Genomic DNA, 21977 nt, shown 5'->3' on the forward strand with positions numbered 1-21977 from the left:
GATGGGAAGGGCTAAATTTTAGATATGAGTAGAATCATCCCAAAAATAATGGAAAAGAAGGAAAAGAAATAAAAGAAAGAGTTGTTTATGCTTTAAGTAATCATCAAAGGTCAGGTTAAATGAAAAACGGTTCACATCAGGAGGGAAAAAAGAAGAGGAACCCCACCAGAGACCTCCACTTTAGCGTTATTGACAGAGAACAGTGTTTTACACAGTAACATTTATGGTAATGACTTATTTTATCACCAGAAGCTTCTGCTCTGGGGTCAGCTGATCAGATTTCTTCCACATAGCTGAAAAACAAGGGACGAAGTCATTGGTAACTCCGTTTGAGACATACACACTAATACATGTCAAAAAGAAAGAACAGCTTTCGTCTTGTAGGACAGACCACAGTGTCTCACAGAAAACACAATACCTTCTCCTCTCCCACCACACCATCGTCGTTTCCTCCACTGTGATGGTCGATTTGCTCCAGAGCCTCCAACAGGTTGGCTGGTCTCCTCTGACTCTTCTGCACCTCACACTCATACTGAAGAAAGATCCTGGGCATCCCAGTGGCTCCAGTGTGTTCATCTGATCACAAAGACCAAACAAGAGCTTAAAAACACATTAAGGATTAACTTCTCCTCTGTGAACTGTTTCAGGATTTGAAGGAGTCATATATTCATACTCACTGAGCCTCCTCCTCTTCAGGCTGGGAAGGTGGGCATCCAGCACCTTGGCCTTCTGGGTGTGGGAGCTTTGGGAGTGTGAGCAGGAAGTGAAGCCAGAGGGCTGAATATCTGGCAAACACACTGCCCCACAGCTCTCTGTAGCAGTCTTCTTCTCTACCACAGGCCTCTGTTACATCCAAACACACACAGTCAGTACTGTACTGTGCAGTTAATGGTCACAGCTCTGGATCAGACCTCTCAGCAGTAAACACAGTTGTACAGGTGTAGAGGAAGGAAATAAACACGCTGCTGAAAAAGCCTGAGGAGGAGCGAGCTCCTGTCCCAGGAAACAAGGAGCTGAGAACACAGACTGTGGCTCCAAATTCATTTAGTAAATCTGACCCCCGATATACAATGAAGCACTGTTTTTCCATATTTGTTATGATTGCTATTGTTACACTTCTCTGAAAGACAGACACCTCCTGTGAGAGACATCTATCATTCATTTAAGAGACATTTATTCTGCTATACAACACTACAAGAAAAATATGAAATACATGTGACTCCAGTTGGTTTGGTCATCCTGGAGGACACTGTCCTGAGACTTGTACTGTAACTAGCCCTCAAGGACTTGAGACCTGAGTTGGACCAACTGGGACAAGTATTAGTGTGCAGAGAGATTAGACAGTTGATGGGTGTACTATATAAATACCCAACTGTTAATCCTTTTTGTGACCTACCATTTTATTTGCAACCCTGAAGAACTGAGAGACATCACGGACCACATTTCCAAAGCCATCATAAGGCCGCACATAAGGCCTAACCCACAATGGAAGCTGAGCTCGGGCATCAGAGGACTTAAACCTGTGGGAGAAGTCACACGTTATTTTATTTTAATCACCTTCATCATTGTTGAACAGATCAGTTCTTTCTGAATGATGTTAGTAAAGCTAAAAGTTTGTTTAATTACTCCACAGATTTTACACTTTAAGTTCAGGTTACTTGTCACAAGACTAGAATTATTAGTTCACTTTAGTTAAAAGTTTAAAGTTAAAACTTATTTCATGCATTTTCCTGATTGCTGGTTGCTAGATAGAAAAATATAATAACAGCATCCACAAACAGTCCTACTATAGTTTTAGGGGCTTTTAATGACTAATACATCTTTTAATAACACAGTAGCAACATTAACAGAGTTTTTGTTGCCTATGACAACTTTTTTTTTCTGGCATGACTTGTTTTTCAAGACATTTTGTGCAACTTTATTATTATTATTACTTTATTATTCCAGCACTGACAATTTGGACTGCAGGGTAGACATGAGAATAAAAGCCATGCTAGGATGGCAGTGCATTTTCATATACTTACCCTAACCTCTCTCTTCAAACTCTCTTAACTATACAAATAAATGGCTCCTTACAGCCTGATGAAAGCCACCTGTTAATGAGGAGATGCTTTCTCATGAGATTTCATTGTTTGCATAATTAATGTCTGTAAAACTGCTCGTTTTGAGAGCCTGGTTCATTCAAAAAAAACATTAGCAAAGAGTAAAAATAAAGAGCAGAGCTGCCTGAAATCTGCAAAAAAAAAACAAAAACGGTGTGTCAGGTGTCATATGAGAGGACCTGAAACTGTTAGAAATTATTAATAGCATATCCATGGATATACATGGATGTATGTTTATGATCCTCATAAATAAATGTGCAGTGTCTGAGAAGTCTGACCTCTGATCACACAGGAAGATGGCTCCATAGTCCTCCTTAAGGAAAATGACTCTGCCGATGGCCTGGTTCACAGCCATGAAAGCCTGCTGTCTGTACCACTCCTGCCCAGACAGGTACTGTCCACACACACACACACACACACACACAGAAGAAGACACATCCAAGAACTGCATCTTCAGGATGACTCGAGGGTCCAACTTTGGAAGGAAGGGAAGGCCGATAACGATGACACCCCGACCTGTGGTGTCTGCAAAATCCAGACCCTCACTGGCCTGGCATAGGAATATGTTAACCGAAGTTCATTTACAGATGGATGCATTTGTGTAATGTTACAGCTGATATAAAGGAAATTACAACTCGTATGCAAACAGAGGGGTTCCTGTCAAACCTGCATAGGTGTAATAGCAATAGAAAGTTACTGGCTTGTGGGTAAAACAGAGGGATTTTGACAATAGCAAAGTGACAATGACTTCCAGTAATGAAGCCAAAAACTAAACGTTTAGCCTGATGGTGACACAAGAGGAGAGGTGATGGGGACACTGAAGACATTGTGTCTTTTGGATATAAAAGATAGGTGCCAAGGTAAAAAGAGTATATTCTGAAGCATTTCTCCAGACTCCATGAAAACATAACAACCTCACCTTCCCCCGACACACAGCAAAGAAGGATCCCTCTTTGGATGCTGAATCGTTGACTTTGCTGTAGAATCCGTCCATAACTGAACAGACAAAGAGATCAGATATTGTTACCAACTCACACCATGTCCAGCTCATGAAATACTGTGAGACCTGTAAAGGTCTGGAAACCTGGACATTGTCTAAAGAGTGGTTTCATAGCCATGCACACAGATATTTAATTAAACCACACTCACCTCAGTGAAGGTGCCCTTTCCTTTAGGTTCAACAAACATGGGCTTTATGCTGTCAATGCGATCTGCACGTCCATTAGCCTAATGAGAGAGAACACACACACTGTGGCTGATATTTCAACATTCAATTCAGAAATCATTTGGAACATCTCTAATACATAAATCAACAAAAATACAACATGATAAAAGCAATATATTTTCCTGAGAGCCACATTTCCACTTACTCTCCAGAATTCCAGGGTTTTTTTCCATTAAAGGGAAGGAGGGAAAAAACACTAAGAGACCATGAGGAAGCACACGGCTCAGGTTGGCTGAGGAGAGAACACAATAAGAAAGGATCAAGGATCGAGGAACTTTTATTGTCATACCAGTACATTTACATGTTATGGCACAAAATTAGTACTCAGGTCCCAGTTTAAGCCATCAAGAGCAAGATGTAAAGAGCCAAAATATAAATATAAACATAAGGGCAATAAAAATATAGATAACAGAGCAAAATATAAACATATAAACAATTAAATAAAATAAAATAAGGAAGCCGAGATTAGCATGTGCATAAACATGCATGTGCAAGTAGGAGGTAGTACTAGTACAAAGAGGTAGTCCATATATTATAGTTATAGTCCATATATTGCACCTATATGAACATGTTGCCCTATGATGGCCAAGTATTGCACATAGTGGATAGTGTTGTAGTGCAAGTCAGTCACTGTGTGGTGAGGAGGGGAGGGAGGGGGGGGTATCTACAGGGCAGGGCTAGAGTTCAGCAGTCTTACAGCTTCAGGGAAGAAGCTGTTCCTGAGCCTAGTGGTCCTGCACCGGATGCTCCTCAGCCGCCTGCCTGAGGGGAGGGGTTGCAAAAGTCTGTGTGTGGGATGGGTGGAATTACATTACATGAGATGTAAGAGTAAACCCTGATGTAACAAAATAAAGCATCAGATACAGTTAGTTTATGAGAACATGGACATTTCTGTGTGAAAGACAGCTGGACTTCAGAAAGCTCAGCAAAAGATGAGCTGAATGGTGCCATGATGACTTTTCACAGCAGGACATTAAACTCCATCACAAGACAGATTACAAAAGAATGTGTACAATCAATGGACATGATTAAAAGTGTAGAAGCCTTTCTGAAGAAGAGAATACTGTAGAACAGAATGAAGAACAGGATACTGAAGAATAGAATACTGTTGAATAGAACAGAATAATGTAGACTAGAACGTAGAATAGGGAAAACTGTCAAATGTTCAGCTTCTGCGCCATAAGTTAGTACAAGATCAAGAGTGTGATTAAAACGGTGAGTTGGTTTTTTTAACATTTTGCAAGAAGCCGAGTGTAAATACTGAATAGAATGCAGTCTTAAGTCATTGTGGGTATCTACATGAATATTAAAGTCACCCACTATAATTGCTTTATCCGTTCTAAGCACTAAATCAGATAAAAATTCAGTGAATTCAGATAAAAACTGAGTAAGCAGCAGGTGGACGATACACCACAGCAAATAGGTTTTTCTGTCTTCCAGTTTGGATGTGAGAGGCTGAGGATAAGGCTTTCAAATGTGCTAGGCTAACTAGGCTTGGGTCTGGGATTAATTAATAAACTTGAGTGGTAGATTTCTGCCACTCCTCCTCCTCGGCCTGTGCCTCGAGGAATGTGATAATTAATATGACTAGCAGGGGTTGACTCAGTTAGACTGACATATTCTTCCTCCTGCAGCCAGGTCTCAGTAAGACAGAATAAATCAATCTGCTGATCCATTGTCAAACGTAGACTGTATAAGACATGGACGTAGCACCCGTGACGTCACCCATTGGTTTCGGGGAGTCGTTTTTGTGACCGAACCATGGGCATTTGAGCTGCGCCATCTTGGATTTTAGTGGGAGTGTACTTTCCATATTTGGCGAAGAGGCGGTTACTCTACGGGTCAGCCGGGGAGCTCGGGAGCTGGCGGGGAACAGCTAACAGGAGCTAAAGTGGGACGGCTAGCTGAAGCTACTCTAGGCTGGTCCAGACCAAGTACTGGGGACTGACTAGCTAGCGCTGCTGCGGGGTGGTTATCTATGGTGCGGAGCCGAGCCTCTACTTCCCTCAGCCTCGCATCCAATGCTACAAAAATACTACATTTATTACACATACCATTATCGCTAAAGGGGGCAGAGGAGTGACTAAACATCTCACACACCGTGGAAGAGAGAGAAGAGACAGCAGGAGAGAGAGAAGCCATTGCTAACAGCTAAGCTAGCGGACCAGAGATAGAGTGATTATATTCTAGTGTTAAATACCAAGGGGCCCGTGCACAACAGATGTTCAACTAAAGCAATATACGTGTGCAAGAATTCAGAGATTGACCACAGAGCACGGCAAAGTTAATGTAGGATAACTGCAAACACTCCACCACAGTACCACAGTGCAGAAGCCGCAAACAGGAAGTGACACAATACGTTACCACTACGTCAGCACGTCTCCCAGCAGAGTCTAACCCTGCCCGCTCTGTGACATAATCCCAGACACACGATTGAACCTTTGATGACACTCACCATCATGGTGGAGGTCTGACGCCATCTGTAATAGCCAATCAGAGAGCAGTGTCAATGAGCAGGTAGGACAGGCAAACTGATCCTATATAAACCCACCCACTGTCAAGTGTCTGGATCAGAAAGAAGAACTTCTCAACATGTGGCCCACAACAAACTGTTGGAGACTGGATTCAGAGAGACCTTATTTTCATCACTTCCAGCAGAAAGACAGGTAAACGCAGACCTCACCTGTGGGTCCGGTGTGTGCAGTGGATCTCACCTGTCAGTCCAATGAGTCTGAGGGTAGGAGGGGCGACAGTCAGATCACACTGATGCTGGTCCTAGGTGGTCCACGTCAGGACATCAGGTCCGTGGTTTCTGCTGAGGTGTAAAACTACAAAAGGTAAATAAAGACTTTGTTCCCTGACTCACCTGCTTCATTCACTGTTAACTCTTCATCACTAACACACAGTCAGCGCTGTGTTAGTTAGTCCAGAAAAAGGAAATTCATCCCAGACACACGATTGAACCTTTGATGATACTCACCATCATGGTGGAGGTCTGACGCCATCTGTAAGAGCCAATCAGAGAGCAGTGTCAATGAGCAGGTAGGACAGGCAAACTGATCCTATATAAACCCACCCACTGTCAAGTGTCTGGATCAGAATGAGGAAGTTCTCAACATGTGGCCCCCAACAAACTGTTGGAGACTGAATTCAGTAAGACCTTATTTTCATCACTTCCAGCAGAAAGACAGGTAAACGCAGACCTCACCTGTGGGTCCGGTGTGTGCAGTGGATCTCACCTGTCAGTCCAATGAGTGAGTCTGAGGGTAGGAGGGGCGACAGTCAGATCACACTGATGCTGATCCTAGGTGGTCCACGTCAGGACATCAGGTCTGTGGTTTCTGCTGAGGTGTAAAACTACAAAAGGTAAATAAAGACTTTGTTCCCTGACTCACCTGCTTCATTCACTGTTAACTCTTCATCACTAACACACAGTCAGCGCTGTGTTAGTTAGTCCAGAAAAAGGAAATTCATCCCAGACACACGATTGAACCTTTGATGACACTCACCATCATGGTGGAGGTCTGACGTCACTGAAGTCTGACGCCACCTGTCAGAGCCAATCAGAGAGCAGTGTCAATGAGCAGGTAGGACAGGCAAACTGATCCTATATAAACCCACCCACTGTCAAGTGTCTGGATCAGAAAGAAGAACTTCTCAACATGTGGCCCACAACAAACTGTTGGAGACTGGATTCAGAGAGACCTTATTTTCATCACTTCCAGCAGAAAGACAGGTAAACGCAGACCTCACCTGTGGGTCCGGTGTGTGCAGTGGATCTCACCTGTCAGTCTAATGAGTCTGAGGGTAGGAGGGGCGACAGTCAGATCACACTGATGCTGGTCCTAGGTGGTCCACGTCAGGACATCAGGTCTGTGGTTTCTGCTGAGGTGTAAAACTACAAAAGGTAAATAAAGACTTTGTTCCCTGACTCACCTGCTTCATTCACTGTTAACTCTTCATCACTAACACACAGTCAGCGCTGTGTTAGTTAGTCCAGAAAAAGGAAATTCATCCCAGACACACGATTGAACCTTTGATGACACTCACCATCATGGTGGAAGTCTGACGTCACTGAAGTCTGACGCCACCTGTCAGAGCCAATCAGAGAGCAGTGTCAATGAGCAGGTAAGACATGCAAACTGATCCTATATAAACCCACCCACTGTCAAGTGTCTGGATCAGAAAGAAGAACTTCTCAACATGTGGCCCCCAACAAACTGTTGGAGACTGGATTCAGAGAGACCTTATTTTCATCACTTCCAGCAGAAAGACAGGTAAACGCAGACCTCACCTGTGGGTCCGGTGTGTGCAGTGGATCTCACCTGTCAGTCCAATGAGTGAGTCTGAGGGTAGGAGGGGCGACTGTCAGATCACACTGATGCTGGTCCTAGGTGGTCCACGTCAGGACATCAGGTCTGTGGTTTCTGCTGAGGTGTAAAACTACAAAAGGTAAATAAAGACTTTGTTCCCTGACTCACCTGCTTCATTCACTGTTAACTCTTCATCACTAACACACAGTCAGCGCTGTGTTAGTTAGTCCAGAAAAAGGAAATTCATCCCAGACACACGACTGAACCTTTCGATGACACTCACCATCATGGTGGAGGTCTGACGCCATCTGTAAGAGCCAATCAGAGAGCAGTGTCAATGAGCAGGTAAGACAGGCAAACTGATCCTATATAAACCCACCCACTGTCAAGTGTCTGGATCAGAATGAAGAAGTTCTCAACATGTGGCCCCCAACAAACTGTTGGAGACTGGATTCAGTAAGAGCTCATTTTCATCACTTCCAGCGGAAAAACAGGTAAACGCAGACCTCACCTGTGGGTCCGGTGTGTGCAGTGGATCTCACCTGTCAGTCCAATGAGTGAGTCTGAGGGTAGGAGGGGGCGACAGTCAGATCACACTGATGCTGGTCCTAGGTGGTCCACGTCAGGACATCAGGTCCGTGGTTTCTGCTGAGGTGTAAAACTACAAAAGGTAAATAAAGACTTTGTTCCCTGACTCACCTGCTTCATTCAATGTTAACTCTTCATCACTAACACACAGTCAGCGCTGTGTTAGTTAGTCCAGAAAAAGGAAATTGATCCCAGACACACGATTGAACCTTTGATGACACTCACCATCATGGTGGAGGTCTGACGTCACTGAAGTCTGACGCCACCTGTCAGAGCCAATCAGAGAGCAGTGTCAATGAGCAGGTAGGACAGGCAAACTGATCCTATATAAACCCACCCACTGTCAAGTGTCTGGATCAGAAAGAAGAACTTCTCAACATGTGGCCCCCAACAAACTGTTGGAGACTGGATTCAGAGAGACCTTATTTTTATCACTTCCAGCAGAAAGACAGGTAAACGCAGACCTCACCTGTGGGTCCGGTGTGTGCAGTGGATCTCACCTGTCAGTCCAATGAGTCTGAGGGTAGGAGGGGGGACAGTCAGATCACACTGATGCTGGTCCTAGGTGGTCCACGTCAGGACATCAGGTCCGTGGTTTCTGCTGAGGTGTAAAACTACAAAAGGTAAATAAAGACTTTGTTCCCTGACTCACCTGCTTCATTCAATGTTAACTCTTCATCACTAACACACAGTCAGCGCTGTGTTAGTTAGTCCAGAAAAAGGAAATTGATCCCAGACACACGATTGAACCTTTGATGACACTCACCATCATGGTGGAGGTCTGACGTCACTGAAGTCTGACGCCATCTGTCAGAGCCAATCAGAGAGCAGTGTCAATGAGCAGGTAGGACAGGCAAACTGATCCTATATAAACCCACCTACTGTCAAGTGTCTGGATCAGAAAGAAGAACTTCTCAACATGTGGCCCCCAACAAACTGTTGGAGACTGAATTCAGTAAGACGTTATTTTCATCACTTCCAGCAGAAAGACAGGTAAATGCAGACCTCACCTGTGGGTCCGGTGTGTGCAGTGGATCTCACCTGTCAGTCCAATGAGTGAGTCTGAGGGTAGGAGGGGGCGACAGTCAGATCACACTGATGCTGGTCCTAGGTGGTCCACGTCAGGACATCAGGTCTGTGGTTTCTGCTGAGGTGTAAAACTACAAAAGGTAAATAAAGACTTTGTTCCCTGACTCACCTGCTTCATTCAATGTTAACTCTTCATCACTAACACACAGTCAGCGCTGTGTTAGTTAGTCCGGAAAAAGGAAATTCATCCCAGACACACGATTGAACCTTTGATGAAACTCACCATCATGGTGGAGGTCTGACGTCACTGAAGTCTGACGCCATCTGTCAGAGCCAATCAGAGAGCAGTGTCAATGAGCAGGTAGGACAGGCAAACTGATCCTATATAAACCCACCCACTGTCAAGTGTCTGGATCAGAAAGAAGAACTTCTCAACATGTGGCCCCCAACAAACTGTTGGAGACTGGATTCAGAGAGACCTTATTTTTATCACTTCCAGCAGAAAGACAGGTAAACGCAGACCTCACCTGTGGGTCCAGTGTGTGCAGTGGATCTCACCTGTCAGTCCAATGAGTGAGTCTGAGGGTAGGAGGGGCGACAGTCAGATCACACTGATGCTGGTCCTAGGTGGTCCACGTCAGGACATCAGGTCTGTGGTTTCTGCTGAGGTGTAAAACTACAAAAGGTAAATAAAGACTTTGTTCCCTGACTCACCTGCTTCATTCACTGTTAACTCTTCATCACTAACACACAGTCAGCGCTGTGTTAGTTAGTCCAGAAAAAGGAAATTCATCCCAGACACACGATTGAACCTTTGATGACACTCACCATCATGGTGGAGGTCTGACGCCATCTGTCAGAGCCAATCAGAGAGCAGTGTCAATGAGCAGGTAGGACAGGCAAACTGATCCTATATAAACCCACCCACTGTCAAGTGTCTGGATCAGAAAGAAGAACTTCTCAACATGTGGCCCCCAACAAACTGTTGGAGACTGGATTCAGAGAGACCTTATTTTCATCACTTCCAGCAGAAAGACAGGTAAACGCAGACCTCACCTGTGGGTCCGGTGTGTGCAGTGGATCTCACCTGTCAGTCCAATGAGTCTGAGGGTAGGAGGGGGGACAGTAAGATCACACTGATGCTGGTCCTAGGTGGTCCACGTCAGGACATCAGGTCCGTGGTTTCTGCTGAGGTGTAAAACTACAAAAGGTAAATAAAGACTTTGTTCCCTGACTCACCTGCTTCATTCACTGTTAACTCTTCATCACTAACACACAGTCAGCGCTGTATTAGTTAGTCCAGCCAAAGGAAATTCATCCCAGACACACAATTGAACCTTTGATGATACTCACCATCATGGTGGAGGTCTGACGTCACTGAAGTCTAACGCCACCTGTCAGAGCCAATCAGAGAGCAGTATCAATGAGCAGGTAGGACAGGCAAACTGATCCTATATAAACCCACCCACTGTCAAGTGTCTGGATAAGAAAGAAGAAGTTCTCAACATGTGGCCCACAACAAACTGTTGGAGACTGGATTCAGTAAGACCTTATTTTTATCACTTCCAGCAGAAAGACAGGTAAACGCAGACCTCACCTGTGGGTCCGGTGTGTGCAGTGGATCTCACCTGTCAGTCCAATGAGTCTGAGGGTAGGAGGGGCGACAGTCAGATTACACTGATGCTGGTCCTAGGTGGTCCACGTCAGGACATCAGGTCCGTGGTTTCTGCTGAGGTGTAAAACTACAAAAGGTAAATAAAGACTTTGTTCCCTGACTCACCTGCTTCATTCACTGTTAACTCTTCATCACTAACACACAGTCAGCGCTGTGTTAGTTAGTCCAGAAAAAGGAAATTCATCCCAGACACACGATTGAACCTTTGATGACACTCACCATCATGGTGGAGGTCTGACCCCATCTGTAATAGCCAATCAGAGAGCAGTGTCAATGAGCAGGTAGGACAGGCAAACTGATCCTATATAAACCCACCCACTGTCAAGTGTCTGGATCAGAAAGAAGAACTTCTCAACATGTGGCCCCCAACAAACTGTTGGAGACTGGATTCAGTAAGAGCTCATTTTCATCACTTCCAGCGGAAAAACAGGTAAACGCAGACCTCACCTGTGGGTCCGGTGTGTGCAGTGGATCTCACCTGTCAGTCCAATGAGTGAGTCTGAGGGTAGGAGATGGCGACAGTCAGATCACACTGATGCTGGTCCTAGGTGGTCCACGTCAGGACATCAGGTCTGTGGTTTCTGCTGAGGTGTAAAACTACAAAAGGTAAATAAAGACTTTGTTCCCTGACTCACCTGCTTCATTCAATGTTAACTCTTCATCACTAACACACAGTCAGCGCTGTGTTAGTTAGTCCAGAAAAAGGAAATTCATCCCAGACACACGATTGAACCTTTGATGACACTCACCATCATGGTGGAGGTCTGACGCCATCTGTAAGAGCCAATCAGAGAGCAGTGTCAATGAGCAGGTAGGACAGGCAAACTGATCCTATATAAACCCACCCACTGTCAAGTGTCTGGATCAGAAAGAAGAACTTCTCAACATGTGGCCCCCAACAAACTGTTGGAGACTGGATTCAGAGAGACCTTATTTTTATCACTTCCAGCAGAAAGACAGGTAAACGCAGACCTCACCTGTGGGTCCAGTGTGTGCAGTGGATCTCACCTGTCAGTCCAATGAGTGAGTCTGAGGGTAGGAGGGGCGACAGTCAGATCACACTGATGCTGGTCCTAGGTGGTCCACGTCAGGACATCAGGTCTGTGGTTTCTGCTGAGGTGTAAAACTACAAAAGGTAAATAAAGACTTTGTTCCCTGACTCACCTGCTTCATTCACTGTTAACTCTTCATCACTAACACACAGTCAGCGCTGTGTTAGTTAGTCCAGAAAAAGGAAATTCATCCCAGACACACGATTGAACCTTTGATGACACTCACCATCATGGTGGAGGTCTGACGCCATCTGTAAGAGCCAATCAGAGAGCAGTGTCAATGAGCAGGTAGGACAGGCAAACTGATCCTATATAAACCCACCCACTGTCAAGTGTCTGGATCAGAAAGAAGAAGTTCTCAACATGTGGCCCCCAACAAACTGTTGGAGACTGAATTCAGTAAGACCTTATTTTCATCACTTCCAGCAGAAAGACAGGTAAATGCAGACCTCACCTGTGGGTCCGGTGTGTGCAGTGGATCTCACCTGTCAGTCCAATGAGTGAGTCTGAGGGTAGGAGGGGCGACAGTCAGATCACACTGATGCTGGTCCTAGGTGGTCCACGTCAGGACATCAGGTCTGTGGTTTCTGCTGAGGTGTAAAACTACAAAAGGTAAATAAAGACTTTGTTCCCTGACTCACCTGCTTCATTCACTGTTAACTCTTCATCACTAACACACAGTCAGTGCTGTGTTAGTCCAACAAGAGGAAATTCATTTGCAACAAATGAGTAATGAACTATTTAAGTCATGTTTCAGATGTTCTGAGGTTTTATCCAGTTAGATGTCACACTTCACTCTTTGTCACATGACAGGAAATGAAAATCTTCGGCTCTTTCAACCCCCAAGCGGCTCTTCAGATTGTTATGTTGATTGAATTAATTTACTGTCAACAACAATATAAAAATATGCACAAAATGAATTACTAATGTATTTTTAATTTATATATGTTTATTATATAAATATACCTTTATTTAGTCACTCTACATAAAAAATAAATTATTAAAAATACAAAAAACATCAGCCACCCGGTTAGCTCAGTTGGTAGAGCATGAGACTTAACTTCTCAGGGTCGTGGGTTTGAATCCCACTCCGGGTGACACCATCTCCCATGGGCTCACCACCCATGGAGGTGCCATAGGACTTCGGTGCATTGTGAATTGGGCAGGAACTGCCCCTGCGACCTGGGCCTAGACCCAGATAAGCGGCAGATGATGACATGACAAAAACAATATTAAACTTTTAAACAAATTTAAACTTTTCTTGCAGACTCTACACTCTGCCTTTGTATTATCAATATAACTGAAATGGTTCCAGATTTTGCTTCTTTTCCTGGTGTCACTCATTTTCTTAACTATACCCATAGACCAGAGATGTCAAAGTCAAATACACAGAGGGCCAAAAAAACAAATTTGCTACAAGCCAAGGGCTGATTCAATGTTTATTAAAACATATTGAAATTATTATACATAGCCTATTGAACCAATACCTAACAAGGTGTATACTATTTAGGCTAATGTTTAAATCCAGTATGTTTTATGGCTCTGTCAGTAATTTCCAGTGAAAACATTTTCAACAGGCACATAGACAAAAACAAACTTCCTTTAAAGAGAAATCACATGTCCTGTACATTAAATGAATAAAGCAATATTGTCTTATGGCTCTGTTAGTAATTTCAAACGTCCACCTTCCGTTTAGCCATTTTTTAGGGAGGGGGGTAGCTGAAAGTCGACATCTGCTCTGACTGCTGATGGATAATTAAAACGATGCCCGCTTGCTGCACTGCAATAGCGCGAAGAGTTTTGGTAGTCATGACAACCAGGCTAGCACTGCAGTGAGTCTGTTCGCTACCCTTGCATTGTGGATGTGGTATTGGCGCACGCTAAACGCCAGCGGGCCGGTTCTAATACTAATCAAATATCATCCCGGGGGCCATAGAAAATTCTTTTGCGGGCCGGATGTGGCCCACGGGCCTTGACTTTGACATATAGGCCATAGACTGTATAAGACATGGACGTAGCACCCGTGACGTCACCCATTGGTTTCGGGAGTCGGTTTTGTGACCAAACCATGGGCATTTGAGCTGTGCCATCTTGGATTTTAGTGGGACTGTACTTTCCATATTTGGCGAAGAGGCGGTTGCTCTACAGGTCAGCCGGGGTCAACCGGCCGAGAACCCGCCACTTAGCACGGAGCAACCGAGCTAGCCTAAGGCTAATCAGCTAGGCTAACAAGCTAAGCGGCAGCTACATCCACCACACGACAGTCCCCGAGTCCGACACAGAGCATACAACAGAGATCATAATGTTGCTGCTGTGTTTTAAACATGACTGTTTCAGATAGAGAGGTTTTAGATGGAGCTGCAGGGTTTGGTGGAGTTGTGGGGGGAAATTTATTTCTAGCCTGTTATTTAACTGTGAAACAATCATTATTATTTCATATTGATTAACTATATTAAAAGTTATTATTATTATTATTGTCATTGTCATTATTATTAATGATAAAGATCAAAATAATGATGATAATAATATATTAAAATGTTTAATATTTACCGCTGCCTCCACCCACTATCCACTTACAGTTACAGCAGCACACAGCAGCCGCTTACTGACGGAGCTGCTCTGTCCATGCAATGTCGGCCTTTTTAAACAGAAAAATGAGACGAAATAAGATTGTAGAATAGTATTCCCACAATAAACGGACTCTGAGAGCACGGAACACACCGCAACAGCGTTCCTAACATTATCCGCTCGGTCCTCTATCTGTATCAGCAGCGACCATAAATCGGCAATTAAGTCATAAGCCAGTGGCAAAATATGCTAATACATGCTAATTAGTGCAAACATCCAGGTAAAATAGTGAGAAATTTACTTACCGAAAAAACTGCAACACAGACTCCTTAGACTGTCGGTTAGTACAGTCTACACTACAACAAGCCATACTGTCACAAAAACCTATCTGAACATTGGCAAACAAACACGGACACTGCAGTCCCTGTCAACCGCTGGAGGTAGCCGGAGGCCTCTGGATGTAGCCGCCTAGCCCAGCCAAATGCCTGTGCCTGTCTATGGGCTGTCACTCAGCGTAACCACGCCCTAATTTATTAAGCCTAAATAACACTAAAACGGTTGTGGTACAAAAAAATTCACCCCCACAAAAATTGTACCAGGCTGTAAATATATATATTTTTAGGCTGTAAAGTTGGCTATTTTAACATGGGGGTCAATGGAGAATTGCGACACATCACTACTTCCGTGGATGAATGTCAAGCCGTTAGCCAAAACAGCGCGTGCTAACGCGCTAATTTTGTTAGCACGAATTTATGGAAAACGTGCCAACTTTAAGGAGACTATGAAACAACACACATATTATCATGCCTGCAGACTCACCACAAGTGCTACTGTATGTCCTGTTTCACGTAAAATCATTAGACTGCCACTGTAAGCTAACTATAAAAGAGACTACTCTGAAGTAATTAGCTAGCTAAAAGCCAGATTTAGCTTAAGACACAGTTTCAGTTTTAGTGTTGTAAAAACGAATTATTGCACTGTTACTGATAGTAGCCTGTCTGTATTGAATAAAGAAAAGAAAGCTTGTTACTCACCAAATACTTTTCCCTAAATGATAACTCCTACAAACTCTGTTTACTCCTTCTGCAAAAGGCGGGGTCTGGCAGCCAAACGAGTCCGGGTAAACTGGCCGGGCACAGACATCTGAACAACCTGTGCCAACAGAATGAAGACCTCATGTATGGAGCAGAATATTTGCTGCCATTCATCTGTGGAGAAGGCAGACTGCATGGATGGATGCCAGAAAACCCAGATCCAGTTCAGCTTCCTCTGATGAAAGAACGGACCAGCTTTTTAGAAGTTTATTGTTCTCTGTCCCAAGTCTTCACAGGTACAGTTTTACGTCTTGGACTTCATCTCTGCTGTTGGTAGAGGCGATGCTAGTAAACAGGACTGAAAAAATATTAAACTGGAATTAAATGTGGAATCAGCTCTAGCACAGTCACCACTTTCATTAGTGAAAGTATTTCCCAATTTGATATCTGGCGAAGCAGAATTGTATTACAGGAGCCAAATGTGACTCCTGTAATAGATGTGTGCTGCTGTCACCACTGTAGAAGTATGTTTTAAAAAGACAAACTGTGTATTGAAGATACGACAGAGTTCAGATTAATTAGGTTAAATAGTTGATTTTGCTTGTCCTTGTATGTTTTTCATTTGATGGAGACTTCAAACTGTCAGTATAGTACAGCTCACATACATTAGTTTTATTCCAAACTACACTTATTCTAATTAAAAATGTATTTAATGTGCCTTATTAATTTTCTGATCACAGTTTTCTGTTATATTGAATTTCAAATAAACCTACTGTAAGGTAATGGCACTGAGTGCATTTTCTATGAACTACAGAGCACTCGCCAGGTTTTTCCAAATTTACCATAAATCTCATGATGAATCTAACAAGATGCTTTGTTGAATTAGTGTTTTCAATGTCATTAAAACTTGGTAAGTAGTTTTTAATATGTTTGATTGTTGTCAGGGGTCAAGGACAGCAACATTAAATACAAAATTCTATTATTTATGTCATTGATTAAAGCTAATGTAGAAATACACTTGTAATTCATTATAAATTCATTATAAATAAAAGTGTGTTCTTTGATGATTACAGTAGTATGCATAATAGATATATGAAAAAAATCAACAAACTTAGAGTAGAGCTTCATAATTACCTTTATTGCACATTAAAAATGACTCATTTCAACAATTATATTAACCATCAATATCACAAGAAAGGTGTATAAAAGAATGTAATGAATTGATGAATTAAATAACCAGTTATTTAAAATGATTAAAAACTATATAGCTGTATATAATATGAAAGTGGAAATAGGAGAGCGTGCAGGAGACAAAGAACTGCATAGCCAAGGCTGGACAGTATTATGGCCACAAGTATTAAAAATATACTTTTTAATACTAAGGTGCATGGAGAGCGATAAAACCAACCATGGCTACTTAGTTTGTTCAGTACAACTGTATTTATGCATATTAGAGCAACTGAATGCTGCAGCCTGCCACCCAGATCAACAGATACGCACACAAAAGGCAGAAAAAGAAAGAAAGTCATAAGTTGCATCAACATCCGTTTCACAACAAGCATGTAATGTTTCATTTAAAATTACTGGTCATGAGACATTTGCATTATTTTGACTGCACCCTCAGCATGTTCCATTTTCCGCATATTTATTTGAATGTTTGTGAAGATTCTCAGTCATCCAGGTCATGATACTTCAAAGTGCTATATGAAGGCACCTGGACTTGCTTGAGGTTCTTGAGGACGTCACCTCTCATCCAAAAGGCTTCCCCAGTATTAACACAAGTTATCTCAGAAGGTTAGATGCCAGCAATCATTATAAATCTCAACAGAGTGAAAGAGTTTAAGCTTATGTCCTGTACATTTCCACCTAACTTTCGTGGAGGCTTGAGGAGATGAAGGGTTGAAATGACAAGATAGTGTTCTTTTGTTTCAGTTATACATTTAATAACTGGTTGATTAATTGTTGATTAAACCTATAAGCTCTTGGCATTTTGTTGTTTGTTGTTGTTGTTATACCATGTTGGATAATTAATAATTGAATAATTAACTGAGAAAAATTAGTATTTGCAGTCCTGAACCTCAAGACCAAATCTCATAGCGAATTTCATTCAAATTTTAGTTATTTTAAGATGGATTTGTTTATTTCATCTAATTTCATCTTCTTATTTCATGTTCTACATGTTGTAGCTGAGCAAACAGTCTGTAGTTGTTTTTAGCTTGTACTGGAATTAACCAACTTTAAAATGTAAAGAAATGAGTGAGACTTGGGGATTTTGAGATCCGTGGAGAGGCAGCTGGGCGGTGGAGGCCGAGCTGGGGAGCAGCTGCAGGTCTCTGGCTTCTTCTCCGAACTCAGTCGGAGCTTAAGCAACGTCGTTATTTAATTATTTATTTAAGAATTAAAAACTGAAATAGGTGGACTTGTTCTCCATTGACTGGGGTGTTAATAATCAGTAATGGAGGAAGCACTCAGATCTTTCACTTCAGTAAAAGAAGGCTACAAATACCACAATGTAAAAATACTCCATTACAAGTGAGGAGCAAGGCAAAGGGTTGTAGTTTCTCATTGATTTATTGATCTTTACATATATACATATATACACAGGTGTGTGCAGATATACATTTATGCACACAGTTACAGACATTTTTAAAGTGAAAGAGGGGGAAAGGGGAGAAGGGGGGGTAGGGAAAAGGGGAAGTGAGAGGGAGAAAAGAGAGGGGTGGGGGTAAGTAGTGGATACACAGCTGTTTTCACCTTGTGAGTGTGTGTGTGTGTGTGGGGTTTGGCGTCATTTGGTAAATGTTTCTACAATCTGTGGTCATCATAACTTAATATTGCCGTACCTTCAGCCCTGGTTGGTGCCCTGCTCCTCTGCCTCTTCCTCTTTCTGCCCTATACAAAAACAAACACACTTGACTTTCCACCTGATATCAGCTGATAAAAACTCTTTTCCAGGATTGTGTCGTTTCATCTACTGTAATGATGCAAACATGCAGGAGTTGTATCTGAGCATAGTGTACATACATAATTGTCCCTGGAGGACCACTCAGGGAATTGCTGTGCATGGAGCCTCCTCTCCTTTTCAGCCTCTACATAATATTTGGCCTGCTCCTCCTTCGACAAAGAGTTCCACTGTGGACACACAATAACACACTGTCAGTGCACACATTGACACACGGCTACATGCAGCGACAGGCCGACTAGTCCACAAACACAAACATTAAAAACATATTCCAATCATTTCCTTTCAAGAAAAGAACAAAAATTACTGCCAAGATGTGAAGCTTTATGGTTAGAGTGTTGCCTCAGACACTGATCAGTGTATGACTTTGACCAAATTGTCATAAAGTTTGTGTGACACAGTGTTTCAAACAGACAGAGTGAGGACACTTACCCTCTGTCCAAGGACAGTGTTTACTGTGGCACTGTCCCTGATGTTCAGTTCGGCCACAACGTTTGCTCGCTGTTCCTTCCTGAACAACATGAAGGCATTGGACGGCTTCTTGATGTAGGGCTGATTGTCTTTCTCCTGGCTCTCACACCTCCTCTTTCTACGGAAATACAGAAAAGAAACAAAGAACAGAATAAGAGCATGTATTACCACTGTGTACAACTGTGAGGAAAGAAGTATTTTACAAACAAGCAACAAAGTCAGCTGGGATCTTGGTAGCTGCAAGAAATGAAATCAAAAGTGACTATGATTTGATTATAGGTCAGGCTTTGTTATGGTCTTCCAGTTGGTGACCACTGCCACAGAACATGAGCCAGTCAGGCTGACTTACTTTGATGTGGAGGGGCCGCAAAAGCAGGAGCACATCCATCTGTGGCAAACATGTACACCACCTCTCCATTCCTTCATAAATAACATCAGAAACATACATCAGACAACAGAGAAACAGTTTGAAGATAAAAACAAAGGTTCGTACTTGTGTACACTCATGTGTTTGTTTGCATTAATGTGTGTGTTACTTACATCATACCAACAGGAACCAGGTCCCCCGTGCTCGGATGAAGTCTCACCACCGGCACATTTTGATACTGCAGATACAAACATGCACAAATACATGCAATTAGACAAAGTGCATAATCTGTGTCATCTGTCCATCAGGTGTCAGAATAGCCATTCACTAAACCACCACAGAGCAAATCTTCAGCATTGGATTTATCTGAAGAGATTGTGTTTGCTTATTTCTAACCTATATTTAGTATCTCACCTGTCCCTGGCTGTTAGCACCTGTCTGGCTGTTCAGGTGACCTGACTGCATGTGATAATATGCTGGCTGAGGGTGGGTGTCAAACCTCAGCTCAGCAGTGACAGCAGGGGCGGCAGGAGGAGGTGGAGGTGGAGGGATGGGTGAGTCTCCCAATCAGCCAATCAGAGAGCAGTGTCAATGAGCAGGTAGGACAGATCCTATATAAACCCACCCACTGTCAAGCGTCTGGATCAGAATGAAGAAGTTCTCAAAATGCGGCTCCAACAGACTGTTGGAGGTTGGATTCAATAAGAACTGGTTTTCACTTACAATCACTTACAGCAGAAAGACGCAGACCTCACCTGTGGGTCCGGTGTGTGCAGTGGATCTCACCTGTCAGTCCAATGAGCTGAGGGTAGGAGGGGCGACAGTCAGATCACATTGATGCTGGTCCTAGGTGGTCCACGTCAGGACATCAGGTCCGTGGTTTCTGCTGAGGTGTAAAACTACAAAAGGTAAATAAAGACTTTGTTCCCTGACTCACCTGCTTCATTCAATGTTAACTCTTCATCACTAACACACAGTCAGCGCTGTGTTAGTTAGTCCAGAAAAAGGAAATTGATCCCAGACACACGATTGAACCTTTGATGACACTCACCATCATGGTGGAGGTCTGACGTCACTGAAGTCTGACGCTATCTGTCAGAGCCAATCAGAGAGCAGGTAGGACAGGCAAACTGACTTTCCTGACTCACCTGCTTCGGTGCAGCTTCCGCAGTAATGCGGTCAATGTACTGGTCCGTCGTGGTGAAGAAGGGGCAGAGTTTTTGCTCTCATGCTCTCAATTTACAGGTCGATGTACGTTCCTATTCTCACCTATGGACATGAGCTACAAGCGGCTGAAATGAGTTTCCTCCGCAGGGTGGCTGGGCGCTCCCTTAGAGATAGGGTGAGGCGCTCGGTCATCCGGGAGGAGCTTGGAGTACAGCCGCTGCTCCTCCACATCAAGAGGGGCCAGTTGTGTGGCTCGGGCATCTATTCAGGATGCCCCCTGGATGCCTCCCTAGGGAGGTGTTCCGGGCATGTCTCACCGGGAGGAGGCCCCGGGGAAGACCTAGGACACGCTGGAGGGACTATGTCTCTCGGCTGGCCTGGGAACGCCTCGGGGTTCCCCCAGAAGAGCTGGAAGAAGTGTCCGGGGAGAGGGAAGTCTGGGCGTCCCTGCTTAGACTGCTGCCCCCGAGACCCGGCTCCGAATAAGCGGATGATGATGATGATGATGATGTGTCCTCCTTTCACCCAGCCCGGCCATCGGCAGGAGGGTCCCCCATCTGAGCCAGGTTCTGCTCAAGGTTTCTTCCTGTTAAAAGGGAGCTTTTCCTTGCCACTGTCGCCTTAAGTGCTTGCTCTGGGGTCAGGCTCTGGGTCTCTGTAAAGCGCTTTGAGACAATTTTGATTGTGGAAGGCGCTATATAAATAAAATTGAATTGAATTGAATTGAATTAAAACTACAAAAGATAAATAAAGACTTTGTTCCCTGACTCACCTGCTTCATTCACTGTTAACTCTTCATCATTAACACACAGTCAGCGCTGTGTTAGTTAGTCCAGCAACAGGAAATTCATTTGCAACAACTGAGTAATTAACTATTTAAGCCATGTTTCAGATGTTCTGAGGTTTTATCCAGTTAGATGTCACACTTGACTGTTTGTCACATGACAGGAAATAAACACGCTGCTGAAAAAGCCTGAGGAGGCCACTCCACCTCTAAACTGGTCTGACTCATAGAAAATCCCACCTCTGAACTGCACTGGAGCTCTGCCTCACTTGCTGAATGTGCCTCCAGTTTCTGTCCCACACTGAGCTGAGTGCAGAGCGAGCTCCTGTCCCAGGAAACAAGGAGCTGAGAACACAGACTGTGGCTCCAAATTCATTTAGTAAATCTGACCCCCGATATACAATGAAGCACTGTTTTTCCATATTTGTTATGATTGCTATTGTTACACTTCTCTGAAAGACAGACACCTCCTGTGAGAGACATCTATCATTCATTTAAGAGACATTTATTCTGCTATACAACACTACAAGAAAAATATGAAATACATGTGACTCCAGTTGGTTTGGTCATCCTGGAGGACACTGTCCTGAGACTTGTACTGTAACTAGCCCTCAAGGACTTGAGACCTGAGTTGGACCAA

General features: G+C 43.5%; 1 protein-coding gene and 1 non-coding gene across 2 annotated transcripts; one reads left to right on the plus strand and one right to left on the minus strand.

Annotated features, from left to right (window-relative positions):
- Positions 1–400: 400 nt before the first annotated feature.
- LOC121200007 lies at positions 401–19412 on the minus strand. The gene is made up of 23 exons (XM_041065034.1): positions 19369–19412; positions 18981–19137; positions 18611–18718; positions 18430–18478; positions 12439–12490; positions 12211–12235; positions 11682–11706; positions 11380–11431; positions 11152–11176; positions 10855–10946; positions 10345–10361; positions 9816–9836; positions 9239–9290; positions 8698–8745; positions 8454–8494; positions 8152–8203; positions 7907–7948; positions 7378–7418; positions 3022–3098; positions 2381–2652; positions 1397–1520; positions 678–843; positions 401–576 (listed from the first exon to the last, which is right to left on the minus strand). The coding sequence occupies exons 1-23, from the start codon at positions 19401–19403 to the stop codon at positions 401–403; spliced, it is 1749 nt and encodes a 582-aa protein (XP_040920968.1). The 5' UTR covers positions 19404–19412.
- Positions 13009–13081, plus strand: trnal-uaa. Its single transcript has one exon. It is a non-coding gene; the product is annotated as a tRNA-Leu (tRNA).
- Positions 19413–21977: the final 2565 nt, after the last annotated feature.

Source organism: Toxotes jaculatrix, chromosome 19 (genome assembly GCF_017976425.1).
Source record: "Toxotes jaculatrix isolate fToxJac2 chromosome 19, fToxJac2.pri, whole genome shotgun sequence".
Taxonomy (NCBI): Eukaryota; Metazoa; Chordata; class Actinopteri; family Toxotidae; genus Toxotes; species Toxotes jaculatrix.

Coding starts and splice junctions, on each gene's coding strand:
- LOC121200007 (XM_041065034.1), bottom strand. CDS start 19,403: ATGTGCTCCTGCTTTTGCGGCCCCTCCACATCAAA. Junction 18,719..18,980: donor ACACTGTCCTTGGACAGAGG/GTAAGTGTCCTC, acceptor GTGTGTCCACAG/TGGAACTCTTTGTCGAAGGA. Junction 8,495..8,697: donor TGCACACACCGGACCCACAG/GTGAGGTCTGCG, acceptor TGGCTCTGACAG/GTGGCGTCAGACTTCAGTGA.